Raw genomic sequence first — 20,786 nt, forward strand, 5'->3', positions numbered from 1 at the left:
GAACCACACACAGGAACATCAGAGAAAGCCGGGCTAAAAATACCTCGATCGCCTCTGAGTCGTTGTGTTGCAGATGTCGCCGGATTTACTGGAAACGCGTTTTCTTTTTAGGTAGATTCGAGTGGATGTCCACTGAGAATCGGCACATAAGTCAAAGTTAAATGGGGGGGGGGGTCTGACTTTCAAGAAAGAAATAATTCAAGCTTATAAGAAACTCTAATTATAGTAGAAAAAGTGATGATAAAATATGAACAATGCTGCTTTTCCTTCATTTAATTTCGCAATAATCTTAATTTCTGCCCCAAATTTACGACGTGAGACTTTAAATGGTGATCGACATGCTGAGACTGATGTTGATCCATAAGATGAATCAGAATTACTTCATCAATCCCAGTGCACTCGTTTACAGAAAAAAAGATTAAGTCAGGAAATACAGAGCAAAACAAATATAATACAATAAGACAAAATAAGATAAAGTAAAGATAAAGCAAAATTACAACCCTTCCCATATAAACAGTGTAAAAATAAGATATAAGATAAGGAAAATCTCAGTATATACAATAAACAGTATTTACAATGCTGCTCAGTACCTAATTATTATTATTATTATTGCACATGGCCAGGTTATTGCACATTGTGAAGTCATGAAATAGATAAATAATAAATAATTAGATGAAACTTCTGCTTAAAATGCACTGAAAAACCCCTGATAACTCAAACTAAAGAGGAGAAAACTCCTGTTTTTAGTCGTTTCCTGTTGGTATCCTGAGCCTCACTCAGAGGGGCTCCTTGTACGGTATGACAGCTCAGCAACATAGTGCCAGCCAGATGTCACCCGGCCTTGGATCTGTTCTCTTCCACTCTCTCTTGGCCCCGAACCATCTTTGTCTGGCTGGAATGTGTCTAACCGCGGTCCCATGACCCCACCGGCTCTAAATATAAACACCCGAGCAGGGTGCTCCGCTGCTGAAGTAACATCACGTCATCCTGAGCACACATATTCTGGGAGAAGCACCGCTCGGGGGCACGAGCTCTGGAGCTCTTGGTTCAAACTGGGTTCTCATCAGGGATGTTCGACGATGATGAGACGCAGTAACAGCAAGAGGGCCTGAGAGGGCAACACAGCCAGAGAGCTCCATCAGAGTCTGAATTAGCTCTCCGAGGCCAAAGATTTGCAAATCAGAGTCTGTCATTTTCTTGATGCCATTCAGGAGACATGGGTAATGGAATCAACAAGGTACAGTATTTAAATCTGAAGAAATAAATGTAAAAAAAAGGTTTTATTTTAACCCCTTAACGCCTGAATTTATATAGCTGTATGTAAAAAAAAAGTGTTTTGTGTGTGTTTTTGCCTTTAAGTAGATGGTAAATAATGCTGAGATGATTAATTTCACTTTTGCACAAAAAATAAATAGAAATTTTGGTATGTTGCTTATTTGCGACACCAGGCATAATGGTCAATAATAAGATAACAACAACACAGTAATATAACAGTGAAAAAACAATGTTTTTTTATCCACCCTTTTTTTTTTTTTACATATTTATTTACATAAAGGTTCCTAGGTCCGTAGTGAATATGGACTAACCGGCATTGGGGGAATAAAGATGCTATCTCAGCTGGTTGATTGAGTCAAACGGTTTGTAGCATATATGCGACAATAGGCGTTAAGGGGTTAAATCCTAAATCATCCACAGCTTCACGTTTGTTCTGGTTTTACATTTCTGCATTTTTCTCTCCACTTCCCCCCCCCAAACTCTTGCTCTTAGATCCTGCCTGATCTCTATCTGGGCAACGTTAAAGGTGAGCTCTCGTGTCGCCGATGGTTGTAGGCTAAGTAAAGAGTTGATTTATCTTCAGGATAATGTAGTAGAGCGCGTTTCAGTTCCTCATACGGAGGGGCATGTGGTGAACTGCTACACTGAGCTCAGTTTCTATAGAGAGGAGAGGTCACAGTGTGTAGCTGAGCCACCGAAGATGCACTTTGATGAGAAAAGACTATTTTTTTTAATCTCTGTGATTATGTGTGGCGTGTATCGCTTTCTGTCAGCAGCTGGGGGAAATATTTTTGGTTGCTGTAGTGAATGCAGGAGCGTTGGCGTGGGAGGGGATGTCCCACGGTGTGGGGGTGTCCCTCATCTGAACTGCATTCCACTTGTTTCCATAAAACCAGCAAACGTAATCATTAGGTTGCTGTTTTTTTTTTTTGTTTTTCTTATTTTCAATCTTAGCCTTACATGCAATCGTAACCGCACAGGAAATGTCGTAAAAAAATGGATGGAAGTATTTTTGTAAACAAGATATGTTCCAGAATCACCGTCAAACAGGAAATGTGAAGCCTTTCATGTGAACCCGAGCCTATGAACTGTCTTTTATCCTCCTGATTTGGCACATTTAAAGACATCTTCAACTTTTTGTCTGTGCACAACAAAGGAAAAAAAAACACTGGCGTAGACAAAAAGGTTGTTAAGTTTGCAGTTTTAGGCTGATATTTGGTGCCAATTTGTTGTGTCTTCTTGAGATAAATTGTGAAATACTTCAACTAATCCCCATTTTCAGAATAATGCTTCAAAGTTTAAAGTTACTGTCATGCCTGCAGCCTGTTTTGTGTTGTTTAATGAGCTAGTAGAAGTAGATTCTTATCTCTAAAAAACATCCAAATGTACCGAATTTGTCAGCAATGGATCAATTATTTTAGACCAGAAGTTTTCTCATTTGTTTCCTGTTGGAATATTGACCGGGGAGAGCAAAAGAGAAGAAACAAATAAAAAAAAAACAAGCTGTATCTGCTCTCAAACCTCAACCAGCTCATGGAAAACTTGGCTGAGATATATGTCACCTTTTATTCAAATATCTACTATCTGATCGCCACAGAAGAAGCACAATTATTCGACTATAGCTGCTTGGTTTAAGAAGTTCAGATGCCTAGAGTGAACCTGGCCTTTTTCACTGCTAAAATAAATGCTACACTTCACTCCTCTACTAAGTGCTTCATTTATAAATCAGGGGGTCCCAGAACATAGATAGTGGTGTTCTGGTGGCTCAGATTACTGCTATTAATATTACATTTCAATTGTATATGATATTTATCAAAGCCATTTAATGTATTGTAGATTTTAAATGTGTTATTTAATGGTAAAAACTATATGATTTCCACCTGATTTGAGATGGCAGTTACTGCTGCTATGCTAAGCTAGCTACATTAGCGAGTTAGCTAGCTACGTCTAAATCTGAAGAAACAAGCAGATTTATAAATATTTTGAAACTGATAATTAAAAATTTTAAAAAACATCTTCCTGGAAACGGTCCACAAAACAAACATTTAATAGATTTAAGAGCTTTAGCCTCTATCTTATCTGCTATTAGTCACTTGGTGTTAGCCTGTTGCTTTAGCTTATTAAAACTGTTAGCATCTCCTTGTTGTTGCTGCCTATTTGAAGTGTTCCAGGTCTTTTTTTAGAGAAAAGACAGTCTGATTGTACTCTTAATCTTGACCGAGTGAATCTTGTTTCTGTATTTAGCCTTTCAGGGCTGTGTCCTTGCCTGTCCATGGCAGCAGGCCACCTCTTTGCTGCTTCAATGTGACACGATGTCTCAGCTGCCTGACAATCCATAAAGATATTTGTTTCACGAGACAGTTGGATGCTTCATGACCTTTAAGTGACTGACATTCAAAGATTTAAGATTATATTTCCTCTGCAAGTGTTTGAGCCTTTATCTCTCTCATATTGTTATTAAACACTATGAGTGTTTTGTTTCTGTCGGCTTGCTTGAACACATGAAAAAGCCTTTTTGTTCTTTAGAATTCAGTCAAACCCAACGTTATCGTTTAGGCCCTAAAACACTTAGATATTCGCTATCCAACTGTAAAGTTACTGTGGCATTACTGTGGTTTCCAACTCTGGAGTGGGCTTATCTTATCTGTGTAGTATTACCTAAATAAAGAGCATTAATCTTTTATATCTTAGCCCACACTTGCAGCACTTTGGGTTACACTTGAGCTCGAAAGGTGCTATAAACATAAACAAAGCTGAGCTGAGTTGAGTTGTTCTAAATTCTTTGAGCTCTAATGATGTAAAATATGATCACTTTTTAGTTCATTTGCCTGGCAGGAGCGCTCACACTGGAAAAAATCAAAGTCTTACCAAGTATATTTGTCTCATTACACTTAATATAAGACACAACTGCCTAACAAGCACCATTTCAGCCAGATATAGGGACTTGTTTGAAGACAACACATCTTGAATATCTTGTTAAATGAAAAAGTCTTGAAAACAAATTGTTTTGAGTCACATATCATATGAAACAAGCTTTTTTTGACATTTGAAGAGGTTTTTAAGCTAATTTCAAGATCACTTTTATCTCAAAAGTCCCAAATATCACATCTTATTTCAAGAAATCTTGACAAGCCGATTTTCACTAGTTCCACCGGCAGATTTTTTTTTGCTTATTTCAAGCAAAAACGTCTTTTATTTGTTGTTTTTCTTATTATTTTTGGAGGGGCATTTATTCCAGTGTGATGTATTGGTGGCATCATAAGCATCCTGCAAACCTGCAAAGCATGAGAAAAAAATGCTCAAAGCACATCTGTCCAAAGTAGAAAACATTTGGCTTCCTTTTGAAGAACAAAATTTGATTAAAACAATTACTGTTTCTTGCTGTTGGACTGTTTTAGAAACACTGGTTTTCCGGTTTTTCTTTCAGTTTTCAACAGAAGAGCAAAACTTTTAAGCCATAAAGCCACATTTGCTTGGAAGCAGACACTTGAGGAGGGGGAGGGAGGGTTGTTGTTGGGTAGAAAATGCTTAATTTAGGTTAGCGCTTACATGGAGTAATTAGGCGTAATTTTAATTTCTTGACTTTCTTTGCGATCCGCAGATGCACGAGACCAGGAGCTGCTGGCGAAGCACAACATCACCCACATCCTGTCTATCCATGACACAGCTGCACCCGTCCTGGAGGTGAGACAGCCTCTTCGTGTTTCTTATGTTCGGCCTGCACGACCCCCCTGACCCCCGCATCAATCCAAGCCACACCGTACACAGCGTTCTCTGAACTCATCAGCATTGCTTCCTCTCTGGGTCCCACCACCGATCTCCACTCATTCTGAAAGTGTGAAACGCCGGCTTCAGCCCCGAGGAGCCACAACGTCTTTTAACTGAGTTTAAAAATCTTTGCACTGGAAAAAAATGCCCCTCCAAAAAGAAGCAAAAAAAACAACAAATACAAGATGTTTTTGCTTGAAATAAGCAAAAAAATCTGCCAATGGAGCTAGTGAAAATCGGCTTGTCAAGATTTCTTGAAATAAGATGTGATATTTAGGACATTTGAGATAAAAGTGATCTTGAAATTAGCTTAAAAACCTCTTCAAATGTCAAAAAAAGCTTGTTTCATATGAAATATTACTCAAAACAAGATGTTTTCAAGACTTTTTCACTTAAAAAGATATTCCAGATGTATTGTCTTCAAACAAGTCCCTATATCTGGCTGAAATGGAACTTGTTATTCAGTTGTGTCTGATATTAAGTGTAATGAGATACTCAATGAGACAAATATACTTGGTAAGATTTAGGTTTTTTCCAGTGTGTACAGCTGCCTCTTTATCATCTTTATCTTTATCAAATGATGATGCAAAACATTTATGCTTTAAGTTCCTTAAAATCAGTACTGAAATAGTTAATAATTAATCTCCTGTGGATTAATGAATCCATTACATTCCTTTTCCTCTCACCTTCTTGATACTTTTTCCTGTGTGAGACCACACAAACATGTGATATTATTCGCATAAAAGTCACAGTTCGTTATCAAAAGGCTTCTGAAATAGACCACTTCAATTGGTGTGAAAGTCAGATGTTCCTATTTTCAATTTTGTGTCAGTCATAAGACTCGGAATCCACCAGGTTTCACTAATTAGAGTTTTTTCTGATTGACTGTGAGGCTTAAATATCGGGTGTGATTGCAGCGAAAATATGAAAATCTGGATGATATTTTCAGTCGATGCAGCTGTGGATGCAGATTATATTTTTCACATGAGATGTTTTTAGCTGTGCCAGCTTGAAGTCCATCGTGTCTTGAAAGTGGAACTGCATTTAAAAAAAAGGGGTTTCTGGCCTTTCTACGCCACATTTAGACGTGGCAGTTTGGGTATGAAAGGGCGGGGATTGCTGCTATTAATATTACATTTCAATTATATATAACATTTATCAAAGCCATTTAATGTATTGTAGATTTTAAACGTGTTATTTAATGGTAAAAACTATATGATTTCCACCTGATTTGAGAAGGCAGTTACTGCTGCTATGCTAAGCTAGCTACATTAGCAAGTTAGCTAGCTACGTCTAAATCTGAAGAAACAAGCAGATTTATAAATATTTAGCAAACTGATAATCAAATCATTTTTCACATGATGCGTTTTTAGCTGTGGCAGCTTGAAGTCAATCGTGTCTTGAAAGTGGAACTGCATTTAAAAAAGGGGTTTCTGGCCTTTCTACGCCACATTTAGACGTGGCAGTTTGGGTATGAAAGGGCGGGAACGGCGTTTTTTGCTCGTCTGTACGAATAAATGTAAAGAGCTGATAAATAAATAAATAATAAATAATAAATAATAAATAAAATAAATAAATACAAATTAAATAAATAAATAACAAATAATCAAATAAATAAATGTAAATTATGCCGTTTTCTGAGGAAATGATCCAGTGTTATGGACTTTTTATGCTCACGAACCTGTAAATATCAATAGAATCGATACAATGGTGCCTATAATTTTGTTTATTGATTATGAGAGCCCTTCATCCTGAAATTTTTGCTGCACTCCTTCTCATCGGACCCTTTTTTTTTTTTTTTTTAAATCTTGAATCCGTCAGACATCGTCAGTGTCCGCTTTCACAACTTTCATCTTTTCTTGTTGAAAGCGATCATGAGAAGTACTCAGACATTTCTGTGCACTTTCTCTGTCCACGCCAGAATGTTTCATGGAACGGTGAAGAGAAACAGCAACTTGTATTACAGTATCACTACCCAAACTGGTCAACCACCAAAACTTTTAAAAAGGTTTTGGGCTTGAAATCGTATATCTGGGCCCAGGCGCACTTTCTGAACTGCGTTGCCAGCCAGTCGGCATTTTATTATGAATGATCACTGGAAAAAATCAAAGTCTTACCAAGTATATTTGTCTCATTTCTAGTCAAAATATCTCATTACACTTAATATCAGACACAACTGCCTAACGAGCACTATTTCAGCCAGATATAGGGACTTGTTTGAAGGCAATACATCTGGAATATCTTGTTAAATAAAAAAGTCTTAAAAAAAAAAATTGTTTTGAGTCACATATCATATGAAACAAGCTTTTTTTTACATTTGAAGAGGTTTTTAAGCTAATTTCAAGATCACTTTTATCTCAAAAGTCCTAAATATCACATCTTATTTCAAGAAATCTTAACAAGCCGATTTTCACTAGTTCCATTGGCAGATTTTTTTTTGCTTATTTCAAGCAAAAACATCTCGTATTTGTTGTTTTTTTACTTATTTTTGGCGGGGTATTTATTCCAGCGTTGTTCTTGCTTTAAAATACGTGACGCAGATTTTTGAGGTCTGTGGCTCGAGCATGACTCAGGTCTGCTGTAAAACCGAGTGGCCAGATGGGATGGGTTTTATTTGCATACCCAACAGTCAAACTGCTGACTGATTGATTTCTTGGAAGACGGCGTGAGGGTTCCTGAGAGAGGAAGGTAAAAATTTGCAACCACCAAGTCTCTGAGGTGGAATGAACCCTTTAATGTACAGATTGTGGCTTTAATTAACATACTGCAAAATAGAACGACGGGAACAAAATGTCTCTCTTCTGGTAAAGAAAATGCGAGCATTCAGCTGCTATTTCAATGCATGTTGGTGTTTTTTTGCAGTGTGATTTCTGTGTGCTTTAACCCTTATAGGGTCCTCGTCTTTTTGTTACACAGGGAGTCCTGCTGGGTCTGGTGGACCCATTGCTTTTTGGGGCTTTTAATTCAACATAATCAAACCTTTTTTTGTTAAAATACTCTGCAGATGTTTACTCCATCCCAATTGCAAGTATTATAAACAACACATATGTTAATTTATTTTACCCTTTACCTTTGTTAAATTAAATTTATGAATAAAAATGCCACTTGTTTTTGGTTCATTTTCTAATTAACTTCACCAACAGTTACACACTGGAAAAAATGCCCCTCCAAAAATAAGTAAAAAAAACAACAAATAAAAGACGTTTTTGCTTGAAATAAGCTAAATAATCTGCCAATGGAACTAGTGAAAATCGGCTTGTCCAGATTTCTTGAAATAAAATGTGATATTTAGGACTTTTGAGTTAAAAGTGATCTTGAAATTAGCTTAAAAACCTCTTCAAATGTAAAAAAAAAGCTTGTTTCGTGTGAAATATGACTCAAAACAATTTGTTTTCAAGATTTTTTCACTTAACAAGATATTCCAGATGTATTATCTTCAAACAAGTCCCTATATCTGGCTGAAATAGCACTTGTTAGGCAGTTGTGTCTTATATTAAGTGTAATGAGAAACTAAATGAGAAAAATATACATGGTGAGATTTAGATTTTTTCCAGTGCATGAGTCATGACCAGCTTTAAGACCGATGGTGCAAAGATACAAGAAGATATTTCAGTAATCGTCTCCATAACCCGTCAAATTCCGTAGAAATGTTTTGCATTCCTTCAGTATATTGGTGGCGTGCTTATTATCAGTGGTTATGAGTTTGTGAGATGTGGCCTGTCTGGAGCACTTCCAGGACTCGCTGTGCCCCAGAGGACTCAGGGGTTTTTGCAGTGGCGCAGTCATACCAGGATGAGGTAGTTTCTGTCCACTGCCATCAGCTGCCAGGTGCACGGAACAGCTTCGTTATGTCATGACCTACCCGCAGCCGCGGGGGTCAGAGTCGCAAGAGTTTCAGGCCCGGTCCCACGTGACCGAAAACAGGAAGTGAGCCGGACCCGTTTCATTGACAAACATGCAACGCCCGTGCTTTATGTTTGCTCTCTCGCCTGCAGGACATGACGTACCTTTGCATATCTGCAGCTGACCACTCAAAGCAAAACCTGTGAGTACTTCAGCCGTGCTAAATGTACAGTGTGACGTGCAAACGATGTCCGGAAAAGATTAGACAGAATCACCTCTAGTGCATTTAAAATAAAACTGTCAATACACTCTCAGAAATAGGGGCACAGTACGAGTCCTTTTTTGTCCCCTGAGGTACAATCTATACTAATGTACCCCCTAGGGTTCATTATTGGACCTAAAGGTACCTATACACTGGAAAAAATGCCCCTCCAAAAATAAGTAAAAAAACAGCAAATACAAGACGTTTTTGCTTGGAATAAGCAAAAAAATCTGCCAATGGAACTAGTGAAAATCGGCTTGTCGAGATTTCTGGAAATAAAATGTGATATTTGGGACTTTTGAGTGAAAAATGATCTTGAAATTAGTTTAAAAACCTCTTCAAATAAAGAAAAAGAAGCTTGTTTCATATGATATGTGACTCAAAACTATTTGTTTTCAAGACTTTTTCACTTAACAAGATATTCCAGATGTATTGTCTTCAAACAAGTCCCTACATCTGGCTGAAATGGTCCAAAGGGTACATATATGTACTCAAGTGGTAAAAGGTACATATATGTACCTTTTTTTCTACATGCTGGGGTACAATAGACAGTCTGTGTTAGGCTACTTCAGAATAAGGGTACAAAACTATACCTTCTGAGGGTACTGCCCCAGGGACAAGCCATCGTACCCCTAAAGGTACATTCTGTACTTTATTTTCTGAGAGTGTAGATAAAAGATTTCTGCATGAATCATCTCTTAAAAGTACAAGTATTAACAAAAAATGAAAGTCAAACACAGACCGAATAAAGCTTAATACTGTCCCCAGGTTGTTTTAGACTTTGATGAGGAGTGCTTTTTCTGTTTCTTCCACCAGGACTCAGTTCTTCAGAGACAGCATCATGTTTATCCACGAGTCCCGACTGAAAGGGGAGGGCTGCCTCGTTCACTGGTGGGTGAAAACTCTCACTCTCCTTTTTCCTTACTTCTTTAAAATATCCTACACTGGAAAAAATGCCCCTCCAAAAATAAGTTCAAAAATAAGTAAAAAAACAACAAATAAAAGACATTTTTGCTTGAAATAAGCAAAACAATCTGCCAATGGAACTAGTGAAAATCGGCTTGTCAAGATTTCTTGAAATAAGATGTGATATTTAGGACTTTTGACATAAAAGTGATCTTGAAATTAGCTTAAAAACCTCTTCAAATGTCAAAAAAAGCTTGTTTCATATGAAATGTGACTCAAAACAATTTGTTTTCAAGACTTTTTCATTTAACAAGATATTCCAGATGTATTGTATTAAAACAAGTCCCTATATCTGGCTGAAATGGTGCTTGTTAGGCAGTTGTGTCTTATATTAAGTGTAATGAGATACTCAATGAGAAAAATATACTTGGTAAGACTTTGATTTTTTTCCAGTTTTGTTTGAAGACAATACATCTTGAATATCTTGTTAAATGAAAAAGTCTTGAAAACAAATTGTTTTGAGTCACATATCATATGAAACAAGCTTTTTTTTACATTTGAAGAGGTTTTTAAGCTAATTTCAAGATCACTTTTAACTCAAAAGTCCTAAATATCACATCTTATTTCAAGAAATCTTGACAAGCCGATTTTCACTAGTTCCATTGGCAGATTTTTTGCTTATTTCAAGCAAAAACATCTTGTATTTGTTGTTTTTTTACTTATTTTTGGAGGGGCATTGTTTTTCCAGTGAAGTCCCTATATCTGGCTGAAATAGTACTTGTTAGGCAGCTGTGTCTTATATTAAGTGTAATGAGATATTTTGACAAGAGTGTAAAGACACATTTGTTCAAACAAGGGAAGACTGTAATTATTATTTCAGAGTGAACTATATCGGGCTTCTAGCAGAAGGCTGGTGCCACTCACAATAGATCTTAGATTAAATTTGTTTATGTTTTATTAACCCAGCTCTCATTTTCAACCACACCAAACAGGAGCTGCCCGTCAAGCATTTTTGGGTTCAAACTTTCATCGTAAATTTCACGGCCTTTCATCTTCTCTCATATCAAACTGCAACATCAGGCATTTAACCACAGCTTTAGGAGAAGGGGGTTTCACTTCTTCGTGCGCTAAAGCAGAGAATCTGAGTGTGAGACGACTACAGTGAGGGTCTGTGTTCTCAGTGTGGCAGGAGTGTCCCGCAGCGTGACTCTGGTGGTGGCCTACATCATGACCGCCACCAGCCGCGGGTGGATGGAGTCTCTGGCCGCCGTGAGGTCCGCCAGGCCGTGCGCGGGGCCCAATCTGGGCTTCCTGCGGCAGCTGGAGGAGTTCGAAAACACCGAGCTGGCAGAGGTGAGTAATCCTGTAAGGGACTGCGTGTGGATGCATTAAACCCTGAGAACGGAGTTTTTGTTGGGAAATGCTCTCAGCTGTCCTCTTTAAAGGGACAGTTCGCCTCTTTTGACATGACGCTGTGTGACATCCCATATTAGCAATATCATTTCTGAACACAAAAAGTACAGGAAAGTCTCTGAGTTTGGGTCTAAATTTAGTGTTGTGACACAAGCACTGACAGTTTGAATGTTTTAGCCAAGCAGAGGGGCCAAAACTTCCAAAGGTGTCCAACTTGTAAGCTCTTTCTCAAGAAGACTCGGGGCTTTCAAAGGGACTTTACCAGGTGAAGGGCCTGAATACTTTAGAAATTCTTAGTAAACCATAAAATAATCTAAATGCCTGTTGTTTTTTTTTTTTGCTTTAAAACTGTGCGTAATATAAAAATATAAATATAATAATAATAATAATAATAATAATAATAATAATAAAAGTAATATATGATATAAATAAAAATATATTGGTGAGAAAGAAAATCTAATTTCTGGTGGCTGAAACACAAAACTGTAACGAATTGCTGTATATTTAAGGTGGATTTACAACAGTATCCGACTGTGTTTTACAATAATTGTTAAATCAGTCATTTAACAATAGCAGTAGCTAGATAAATATAATTTAACAGCATAAAACAGCATAAAAACAAGCAATTTAAAGAGAAAAAAAAATAGAATAAAAATTAAAACACAGTTAAAAGCAATCAAAGAAGAGGGGAAAAAGAAAAATATAAACTCAACCCTACGCACACGGAAAGAGAAATGTTTTTAACCTGGATTTAAAAGTGCTTACAGTTGTGGCTGATTTCAGTTCTGTTGGTAGTTTGTTCCAGCTGTGTGCAGCATAACAGCTAAAAGCTGCTTCACCGGGTCCAGTTTGAACTCTGGGCTCCACTATCGGACCTGAGTCAGCAGATCTCAGAGCTCTGCTGGGTTTATACTCTGCCAGCATGTCATTCATGTATTCTGGACCTAAACCATAGCAGAACTTTAAAATCTATTCTGTATCTGACCGGGAGCCGATGTAAAGACCTGAGAACTGGGGTGATGTGATCTGATCTCTTTGTTCTGGTTAAAACTCGGGCTGCAGCGTTCTGAATGAGCTGCAGCTGTTTCAGACTCTTTTGGGGGAGTCCAGTCAGAAGACCGTTAGCATTAGCATGTAGCATGAATCAGCTTCTCCTGATCCGTTTGGGACATGAAACCCTTCATTCTGGATATGTTCTTAAGTTGATAAAAGGCTGATTTGGTGACTGATTTGATATGATAGTTGAAGGTCAGGTCTGAGTCTATCAGCACGCCGAGGTTCTGGACTCTGTCTTTAGTTTCTAGAGACAGTGACTCAAGATGTTTACTGACAGCAAACCTCTTCTCTTTGTTGCCAAACACAATGACCTCAGTTTTTTCTTGATTTAACTGAAGGAAATTTTGGTACATCAACTTTTTGACTTGCTCTAAGCAGTCGCACAATGACTCTATAGGACTGCAGTCATCTGGAGACAGTGCCAGATATATCTGTGTGTCATCTGCATAGCTGTGGTAGTTGACTTTAGAGTTCTTCAGCAGCATGTATATTATTATTATTCTCTATTTTATAGAGATGGGACCAAGTCACACATGTGCAAGTCTCAAGTAAGTCTCAAGTCTTAGCTTTCAAGTCTCAAGTCTTAGCTTTCAAGTCTCAAGTAAGTCTCAAGTCTTAGCTTTCAAGTCTCAAGTCTTAGCTTTCAAGTCTCAAGTAAGTCCCAAGTCTTAGCTTTCAAGTCTCAAGTAAGTCTCAAGTCTTAGCTTTCAAGTCTCAAGTCTTAGCTTTCAAGTCCCAAGTCTTGGCTTTCAAGTCTCAAGTAAGTCTCAAGTCTTAGCTTTCAAGTCTCAAGTAAGTCTCAAGTCTTAGCTTTCAAGTCTCAAGTAAGTCCCAAGTCTTAGCTTTCAAGTCTCAAGTAAGTCCCAAGTCTTAGCTTTCAAGTCTCAAGTAAGTCCCAAGTCTTAGCTTTCAAGTCTCAAGTAAGTCTCAAGTCTTAGCTTTCAAGTCTCAAGTAAGTCTCAAGTCTTAGCTTTCAAGTCTCAAGTAAGTCCCAAGTCTTAGCTTTCAAGTCTCAAGTAAGTCTCAAGTCTTAGCTTTCAAGTCTCAAGTAAGTCCCAAGTCTTGGCTTTCAAGTCTCAAGTAAGTCCCAAGTCTTAGCTTTCAAGTCTCAAGTAAGTCCCAAGTCTTAGCTTTCAAGTCTCAAGTAAGTCCCAAGTCTTAGCTTTCAAGTCTCAAGTAAGTCCCAAGTCTTAGCTTTCAAGTCTCAAGTAAGTCCCAAGTCTTGGCTTTCAAGTCTCAAATAAGTCCCAAGTCTTAGCTTTCAAGTTTCAAGTAAGTCCCAAGTCTTAGCTTTCAAGTCTCAAGTAAGTCTCAAGTCTTAGCTTTCAAGTCTCAAGTAAGTCCCAAGTCTTGGCTTTCAAGTCTCAAGTAAGTCCCAAGTCTTAGCTTTCAAGTCTCAAGTAAGTCCCAAGTCTTAGCTTTCAAGTCTCAAGTAAGTCCCAAGTCTTAGCTTTCAAGTCTCAAGTAAGTCCCAAGTCTTAGCTTTCAAGTCTCAAGTAAGTCCCAAGTCTTGGCTTTCAAGTCTCAAATAAGTCCCAAGTCTTAGCTTTCAAGTCTCAAGTAAGTCCCAAGTCTTAGCTTTCAAGTCTCAAGTAAGTCCCAAGTCTTAGCTTTCAAGTCTCAAGTAAGTCCCAAGTCTTGGCTTTCAAGTCTCAAGTAAGTCCCAAGTCTTAGCTTTCAAGTCTCAAGTAAGTCCCAAGTCTTAGCTTTCAAGTCTCAAGTAAGTCCCAAGTCTTAGCTTTCAAGTCTCAAGTAAGTCCCAAGTCTTAGCTTCCAAGTCTCAAGTAAGTCCCAAGTCTTGGCTTTCAAGTCTCAAGTTAGTCCCAAGTCTTGGCTTTCAAGTCTCAAGTAAGTCCCAAGTCTTAGCTTTCAAGTCTCAAGTAAGTCCCAAGTCTTATCTTTCAAGTCTCAAGTAAGTCCCAAGTCTTGGCTTTCAAGTCTCAACTAAGTCCCAAGTCTTAGCTTTCAAGTCTCAAGTAAGTCTCAAGTCTTAGCTTTCAAGTCTCAAGTAAGTCCCAAGTCTTGGCTTTCAAGTCTCAAGTAAGTCCCAAGTCTTAGCTTTCAAGTCTCAAGTAAGTCCCAAGTCTTAGCTTTCAAGTCTCAAGTAAGTCCCAAGTCTTAGCTTTCAAGTCTCAAGTAAGTCTCAAGTTTTAGCTTTCAAGTCTCAAGTAAGTCTCAAGTTTTAGCTTTCAAGTCTCAAGTAGGTCTCAAGTCTTAGCTTTCAAGTCTCAAGTAGGTCCCAAGTCTTAGCTTTCAAGTCTCAAGTAAGTCTCAAGTTTTAGCTTTCAAGTCTCAAGTAAGTCCCAAGTCTTAGCTTTCAAGTCTCAAGTAGGTCTCAAGTCTTAGCTTTCAAGTCTCAAGTAAGTCTCAAGTTTTAGCTTTCAAGTCTCAAGTAAGTCCCAAGTCTTGGCTTTCAAGTCTCAAGTAAGTCCCAAATCTTAGCTTTCAAGTCTCAAGTAAGTCCCAAGTCTTGGCTTTCAAGTCTCAAGTAAGTCCCAAGTCTTAGCTTTCAAGTTTCAAGTAAGTCCCAAGTCTTAGCTTTCAAGTCTCAAGTAAGTCTCAAGTCTTAGCTTTCAAGTCTCAAGTAAGTCCCAAGTCTTAGCTTTCAAGTCTCAAGTAAGTCCCAAGTCTTGGCTTTCAAGTCTCAAGTAAGTCCCAAGTCTTAGCTTTCAAGTCTCAAGTAAGTCCCAAGTCTTAGCTTTCAAGTCTCAAGTAAGTCCCAAGTCTTAGCTTTCAAGTCTCAAGTAAGTCCCAAGTCTTAGCTTCCAAGTCTCAAGTAAGTCCCAAGTCTTGGCTTTCAAGTCTCAAGTTAGTCCCAAGTCTTGGCTTTAAAGTCTCAAGTAAGTCCCAAGTCTTAGCTTTCAAGTCTCAAGTAAGTCCCAAGTCTTAGCTTTCAAGTCTCAAGTAAGTCCCAAGTCTTGGCTTTCAAGTCTCAAGTAAGTCCCAAGTCTTAGCTTCCAAGTCTCAAGTAAGTCCCAAGTCTTGGCTTTCAAGTCTCAAGTAAGTCCCAAGTCTTAGCTTTCAAGTCTCAAGTAAGTCCCAAGTCATTTTTTCTTGGGCAAGTCAAGTCAAAGTCGAGTCACCTTATTATTTTACCTGCAGAATCTGATCTTAATAAAGTGAAAACACAAAGATATAAGTAACTGTCAGTAAACATCATTGGCCAATGTGTCCAACCTGTCCACCCCGTATCATCTCAAGCTAACGTTAGCTAACTACCGACTAGGCTAACAGGATAATATTAGCTAATATGACGAGCACTTACTGGTCAGAATGGATCTTTAAATGACGAACACAGTTGGAAGTTGTCGTCTGGCTGTCTGAGATGTTGATGCCGCATGTCTTGCACTGTGCTGTTCGTCTTTTGCAGTCAAAATGGTGATTACGGAAGCCAAAGACAACGACTCTCGGTCCCGCTGACATGTTGATGCATATCTGATATGAGTTTATTCTCTCCAATAAACACTAAGGTATGTAGAGAGGGCATGGCTGACTGACAGGGTAGGGATCCAATCATGACGCCATTCTCAGCCTGCGCTCCTACCGGGTAATCCATATTATTTTTTATATTAATTTATTGATTTTATATTCAAACTGAAAACATGAACTGAATAACACTCAAATCATTCAAGTCATCGTGTCTCAAGTCAAGTGTCGAGTCTTTAACTTCCAAGTCCGAGTCGAGTCTCAAGTCTTTTATTTTTTGTCAAGTCAAGTCACAAGTCATCAAAACAGCGACTCGAGTCGACTCGAGTCCAAGTCTCAACAGGGAAATTCTTTAGAGTGAAGCTTTTACTCTGCTGTGATTCGGTCTTAGTTTCTACGTTTTTTTTCACATCTTTCTGCCCTCTTTTCAGTATCGAGCCTGGTGGAAGGAGCGGTACGGGAACAACCTGCTAAATGACGAGGAGGAGATTCAGAACCTTCTTACTCAGAAATCTGCCGTAACGACCGGCATCGGGCCTGCGCTGGCCACCAGCGGCACCTGAAGAAACGCCTTCTGCCGCCCTGAACTCAAGCCGCCGAGGACTGCCGGCCTCTGCTTGGCCCGTGGATGTGATCGCTGTGCAGAAAAACTCTGACGGGAACACTTGTTGGGTTTAAAACCGTGTCGATTTGATCGGTTGCAGAACGGCTAAGCCCCCCCCCTCTCATCATCGTGTCCTCGTCTCTAACTGTCAAAACAACATGCAAGGGTAGCCAAGCTTGACACCAAGGAAATCAGCACATACAGTCCTTTGGTGTGAACGCACATTTAGTTGTGTCAGTTCTGTTATGTGTCCTGTACTTGAAATATGACTATCAGTCTCTGCAGAGTGTTGGAGACCGTTGAACTGTGTATTTATCAGTAAACCAGCATTAGAAGTTTTCTAATTTATTGCACTATTACTCCTAAATGTAATTTCTGCTTCTTGATTTGTAATTTACACACTGTAAAGAATTTCCCTGTAAAATAACTGGTATAATAACTACTGTTATTTATTTTAACAGTAAAATACCGTTTTTTGGATTACCGTATACACTGGAAAAAATCTAAATCTTACCAAGAATATTTGTCTCTTTGAGTATCTCATTACACTTAATATCAGACACAACTGCCTAACAAGTACCATTTCAGCCAGATATAGGGACTTGTTTTAATACAATACATCTGGAATATCTTGTTAAGTGAAAAAGTCTTGAAAACAAATTGTTTTGAGTCACATATCATATGAAACAAGCTTTTTTTTTTCATTTGAAGAGGTTTTTAAGCTAATTTCAAGATCACTTTTAACTCAAAAGTCCTAAATATCACATCTTATTTCAAGAAATCTTGACAAGCCGATTTTCACTAGTTCCATTGGCAGATTTTTTTGCTTATTTCAAGCAAAAACGTCTTTTATTTGTTGTTTTTTAACTTATTTTTGGAGGGGCATTGTTTCCAGTGTATGACCGTAGAATAACGGTAGGTGTTGTAGTTATTTTACAGTGCAACTACTGTTATTTATCTAACAATATAATACTGTTTCTTTGGATTACAGTACATGACGGTAGGTTAACTGTTTTTTTAGTAATTTTACAGCGAATCTACCGTAATTTATTTAACAGTATAATAACGTATTTTGGATTTGGACAGCAATTCATGACAAATACTGTTTTATGCTGTTAAATTACAGATATCTACTGGTATTGTTAAATGACTGATTTAACTGTTAATTTTACATGTGAGGGATGAATATTCAACAGTATTTTACAATTGTTGTAAAATACAGTCGGATACTGTTGTAAATCCACCGTAAATGTACAGCAAATTCGTTACAGTGCAGCTTAAAGTGTTCACACATGTTTGGTTTTCATGCTAACAGCCTCCGTGTGAATGTTTGATACACAAAATGTGGACGTGTGAATCTGCATTGTGTTGAATTAAAACAGAAAATAAAGTTCAGAATTGTACCTTTAGGGGTACGATGGCTTGTCACTGGGGCAGTACCCTCAGAAGGTATAGTTTTGTACCCTTATACTGAAGTAGCCTAACACAGACTGTCTATTGTACCCCAGCATGTAGAAAAAAAGGTACATATAGGTACCTTTTACCATTTGAGTACATATATGTACCTTTTGGACCCTCAAAAAAGGTACATCTATGAAACTTTAGGTCTAATAATTAACCCTAGGGGGTACATTAGTATAGATTTTACCCCAGGGGATAAAAAAAGGATTCTTACTGTACCCCTATTTCTGAGAGTAGGAAAGTGAAGGGGTTATGGAAGATCTTTGCCCTGAAGAAACTCTGCAAAATGTGAAAGGTTTGGAGGGGAAATCATTTCTGGAAGGGACTCCCGACAACAGAAACCGAGGGACTGATGCACGTTTGAAACCTTTTCTGACCGTGTTTCAATAGAAAGAGAATTCATGGTTGATATTCCGTGTTTTTGTGTAAAATCTCAATCTGTGCAGAGCATGAACTAAACTAAAGCTGGGAGGAGGAGAAATTTAAAGAAGAAAAGAAACTGCTAAAACTGCACCTAGGTGCTGTTTACACATACCCGGGTATTTTGATAAACGAAGACCTTTCCCTTCGTTTGTGCCTTTCGTTTATACACAAACAGAGTTTTTTCCTCCGAAAACGAGGCATAAAAAAAACTCCGGCAAAAGTGGAGATTTTTTAAAAACTCCGTTTAGCGTTTGTGTTGAAACTGGTTGAAAGAGACGAAAATATGGAGTTTATTTTGTGTCAATAAGTTTAAAGAAGACTTTTATAAGAGCAAGCAAAATATATCAATTCAAAAACTAAATTTAAAAAAGTCAAACAAAAAAAACAAGATAGCAATAAAAAAAAAAACTGCTTCTGATTGGTTCTAAAAACGTCAACAACGGTGCGAAGGAATACGATCTCTGAAGAATGGCAAAATGCAGTCCGAGGTAAGGACATGTCTATAGTTTACGATTAAGTTCATTTCAACAATATTTTAACAGTTGTAACTATTACTGATTATATGGGGTTGGCGTTTTTAGAACCAATCAGAAGCAGAGTAGCTGCTGTGGCCAGAGCTGCTTCGTACGCTTGCTTAGCTGTCCGTCAAACACAAATAAGCCAATAGGAATGCCCCCGTCGAAAGCCCACCCACCAGGCACGTTTGTGTCAAAACCGCAAACAAAAAGTCAGGGAGCGCAAACGAGAAAGCTGGAGACGTAATCAAAGAAAACGACAACAACCCAAACTGAGAAGGAGGCGAAGGCAAATATTTTACACCATTTCAGTTTTTTTTTATTGCTATCTTGTACTTTTTGTTTGACTTTTTTAAATTTAGTTTTTGAATTGATATATTTTGCTTGCTCTTATAAAAGTCTTCTTTAAACTTATTGACACAAAATAAACTCCATACAAAAACAGAGTTTTGGGCAATAGAGCTTGAAAGTCCCGCCCCCTTTTTTGCTTAATCTTCCTACTTCCGTCGTCCCCATGGGACCTCATGCCTGGATCTATTGACATGGGCAGGATGATGTCTTCTGTTCCCAGTCATTATATGCCTTTTTACAGTACACGCATGATGTTCTGGGGTTAAATATGGATGAGTTCATGCAAAAACATTGGCGATTTGTCGTAGGAGTGCCTGGTTAAACGTTGTAAAAAAAAGTTAGGGTAAAAAGACTACATTGCGTCGCATATGCTACGTCGCTGATCATATTTCCCACCATGGACGAAGCCAGACATATCACCACCAGCATAGCAGAAGCTCTCCACGTGCCCCGACTGGTAGTGGTTCTCTCCTCGGCTCACAAGTTTTCGTTCGCCCTCGAAAAACTGAGTGAAACTGGCCAACGACAGCGCCATGATTGCTCTTCTTCTTCCACTCCTCCGCGCGCCCAAACGTGATGACGTTTATTTTCCGTGCCAAACGCTACATGCTGTAGTTGGAGAAATGCTCAGAAAAATAACTTAACAATGAAGCACTTATGCCCGCTAAACTGTTACGCTACTGGTATGAAAAAATATTAAAAAATGTCCTACACAACATATGTGAAATGCAAGACTCAATTCCATCAAGCGCAAAAAATAGTTTTATTCCGTCATTGACTTCAATGTCAAATTATTACACTTTCGTGGTCCCGAGGGGAGGAAGTTGAATGACGTCAAGGAGGCGGGACTTTCAAGCTAATGAGGAGTTGTCGTCATAGTACAGAGCCCCGCCCCTATCCGCCATGTTGGCAGGATGCTAGCGTGAAAACGCCATTCTCTCCGTTCGTTTACAGTGTACGCGTGTGTTTTTAAATCAGTAAGTTTAAACAGTGCGGAATTGCAAGAACATGCCGGGAAATCACTGCTGTGTGAAGAACTGTACAGTACCTCACATAATACGTTTGGGACACTGCCACCGTCAGGCTTGGAGTAATTTAACAGCTCTTGATAGCGTTTTTATGCTGATCAATGTAGACCTGTTTTTTTTTTTAAAACGGGGCTGTGTGCAAACGAAGGTTAGAAAATATGCGTTTATCAAAATACCCGGATATGTGTAAACAGCACCTGAGATCTGTAACAGGTAGAAAAGGTGAAGAAGCCAAGAAGGACAGCTTGAACTGTAACAGAACACTTTTACTGTTCGACCTTTCGGGGTCTAATACCACACGTTTTCACTCCACTACATTAAAGCCTTTAAAAACAATCCGTTTGAGCTGGTTTCTGTGAAATGACTCAGGGTTACAGATCAAACCATAACACAACAGCCCTGCCTGCAGGGATCATGAAGAAGTGACTTTTTAACGCGTTTCAATTCAAAGATTT

General features: G+C 38.4%; 1 protein-coding gene across 3 annotated transcripts; it reads left to right on the plus strand.

The window, feature by feature from the left end:
- Positions 1-949: 949 nt before the first annotated feature.
- On the plus strand, positions 950-17,956 carry LOC142400802 (dual specificity protein phosphatase 22-B-like). 3 transcript variants are annotated; one of them, XM_075486018.1, is made up of 7 exons: positions 950-1,237; positions 1,768-1,801; positions 4,877-4,959; positions 9,039-9,088; positions 9,965-10,039; positions 11,236-11,407; positions 13,038-13,337. In XM_075486018.1, exons 1-7 carry the CDS (start codon positions 1,217-1,219, stop codon positions 13,140-13,142), a joined length of 540 nt encoding a protein of 179 aa, XP_075342133.1. In that variant the 5' UTR covers positions 950-1,216; the 3' UTR covers positions 13,143-13,337. The 3 variants fall into 3 exon arrangements, with proteins under 3 accessions (XP_075342133.1, XP_075342134.1, XP_075342132.1); XM_075486017.1 differs by lacking the exon at positions 13,038-13,337 and adding an exon at positions 16,381-17,956 and having other exon boundaries at positions 957-1,237; XM_075486019.1 differs by lacking the exons at positions 9,039-9,088; positions 13,038-13,337 and adding an exon at positions 16,381-17,956 and having other exon boundaries at positions 956-1,237.
- Positions 17,957-20,786: the final 2,830 nt, after the last annotated feature.

This window comes from Odontesthes bonariensis, chromosome 15 (assembly GCF_027942865.1).
Source record: "Odontesthes bonariensis isolate fOdoBon6 chromosome 15, fOdoBon6.hap1, whole genome shotgun sequence".
Classification (NCBI taxonomy): domain Eukaryota; kingdom Metazoa; phylum Chordata; class Actinopteri; order Atheriniformes; family Atherinopsidae; genus Odontesthes; species Odontesthes bonariensis.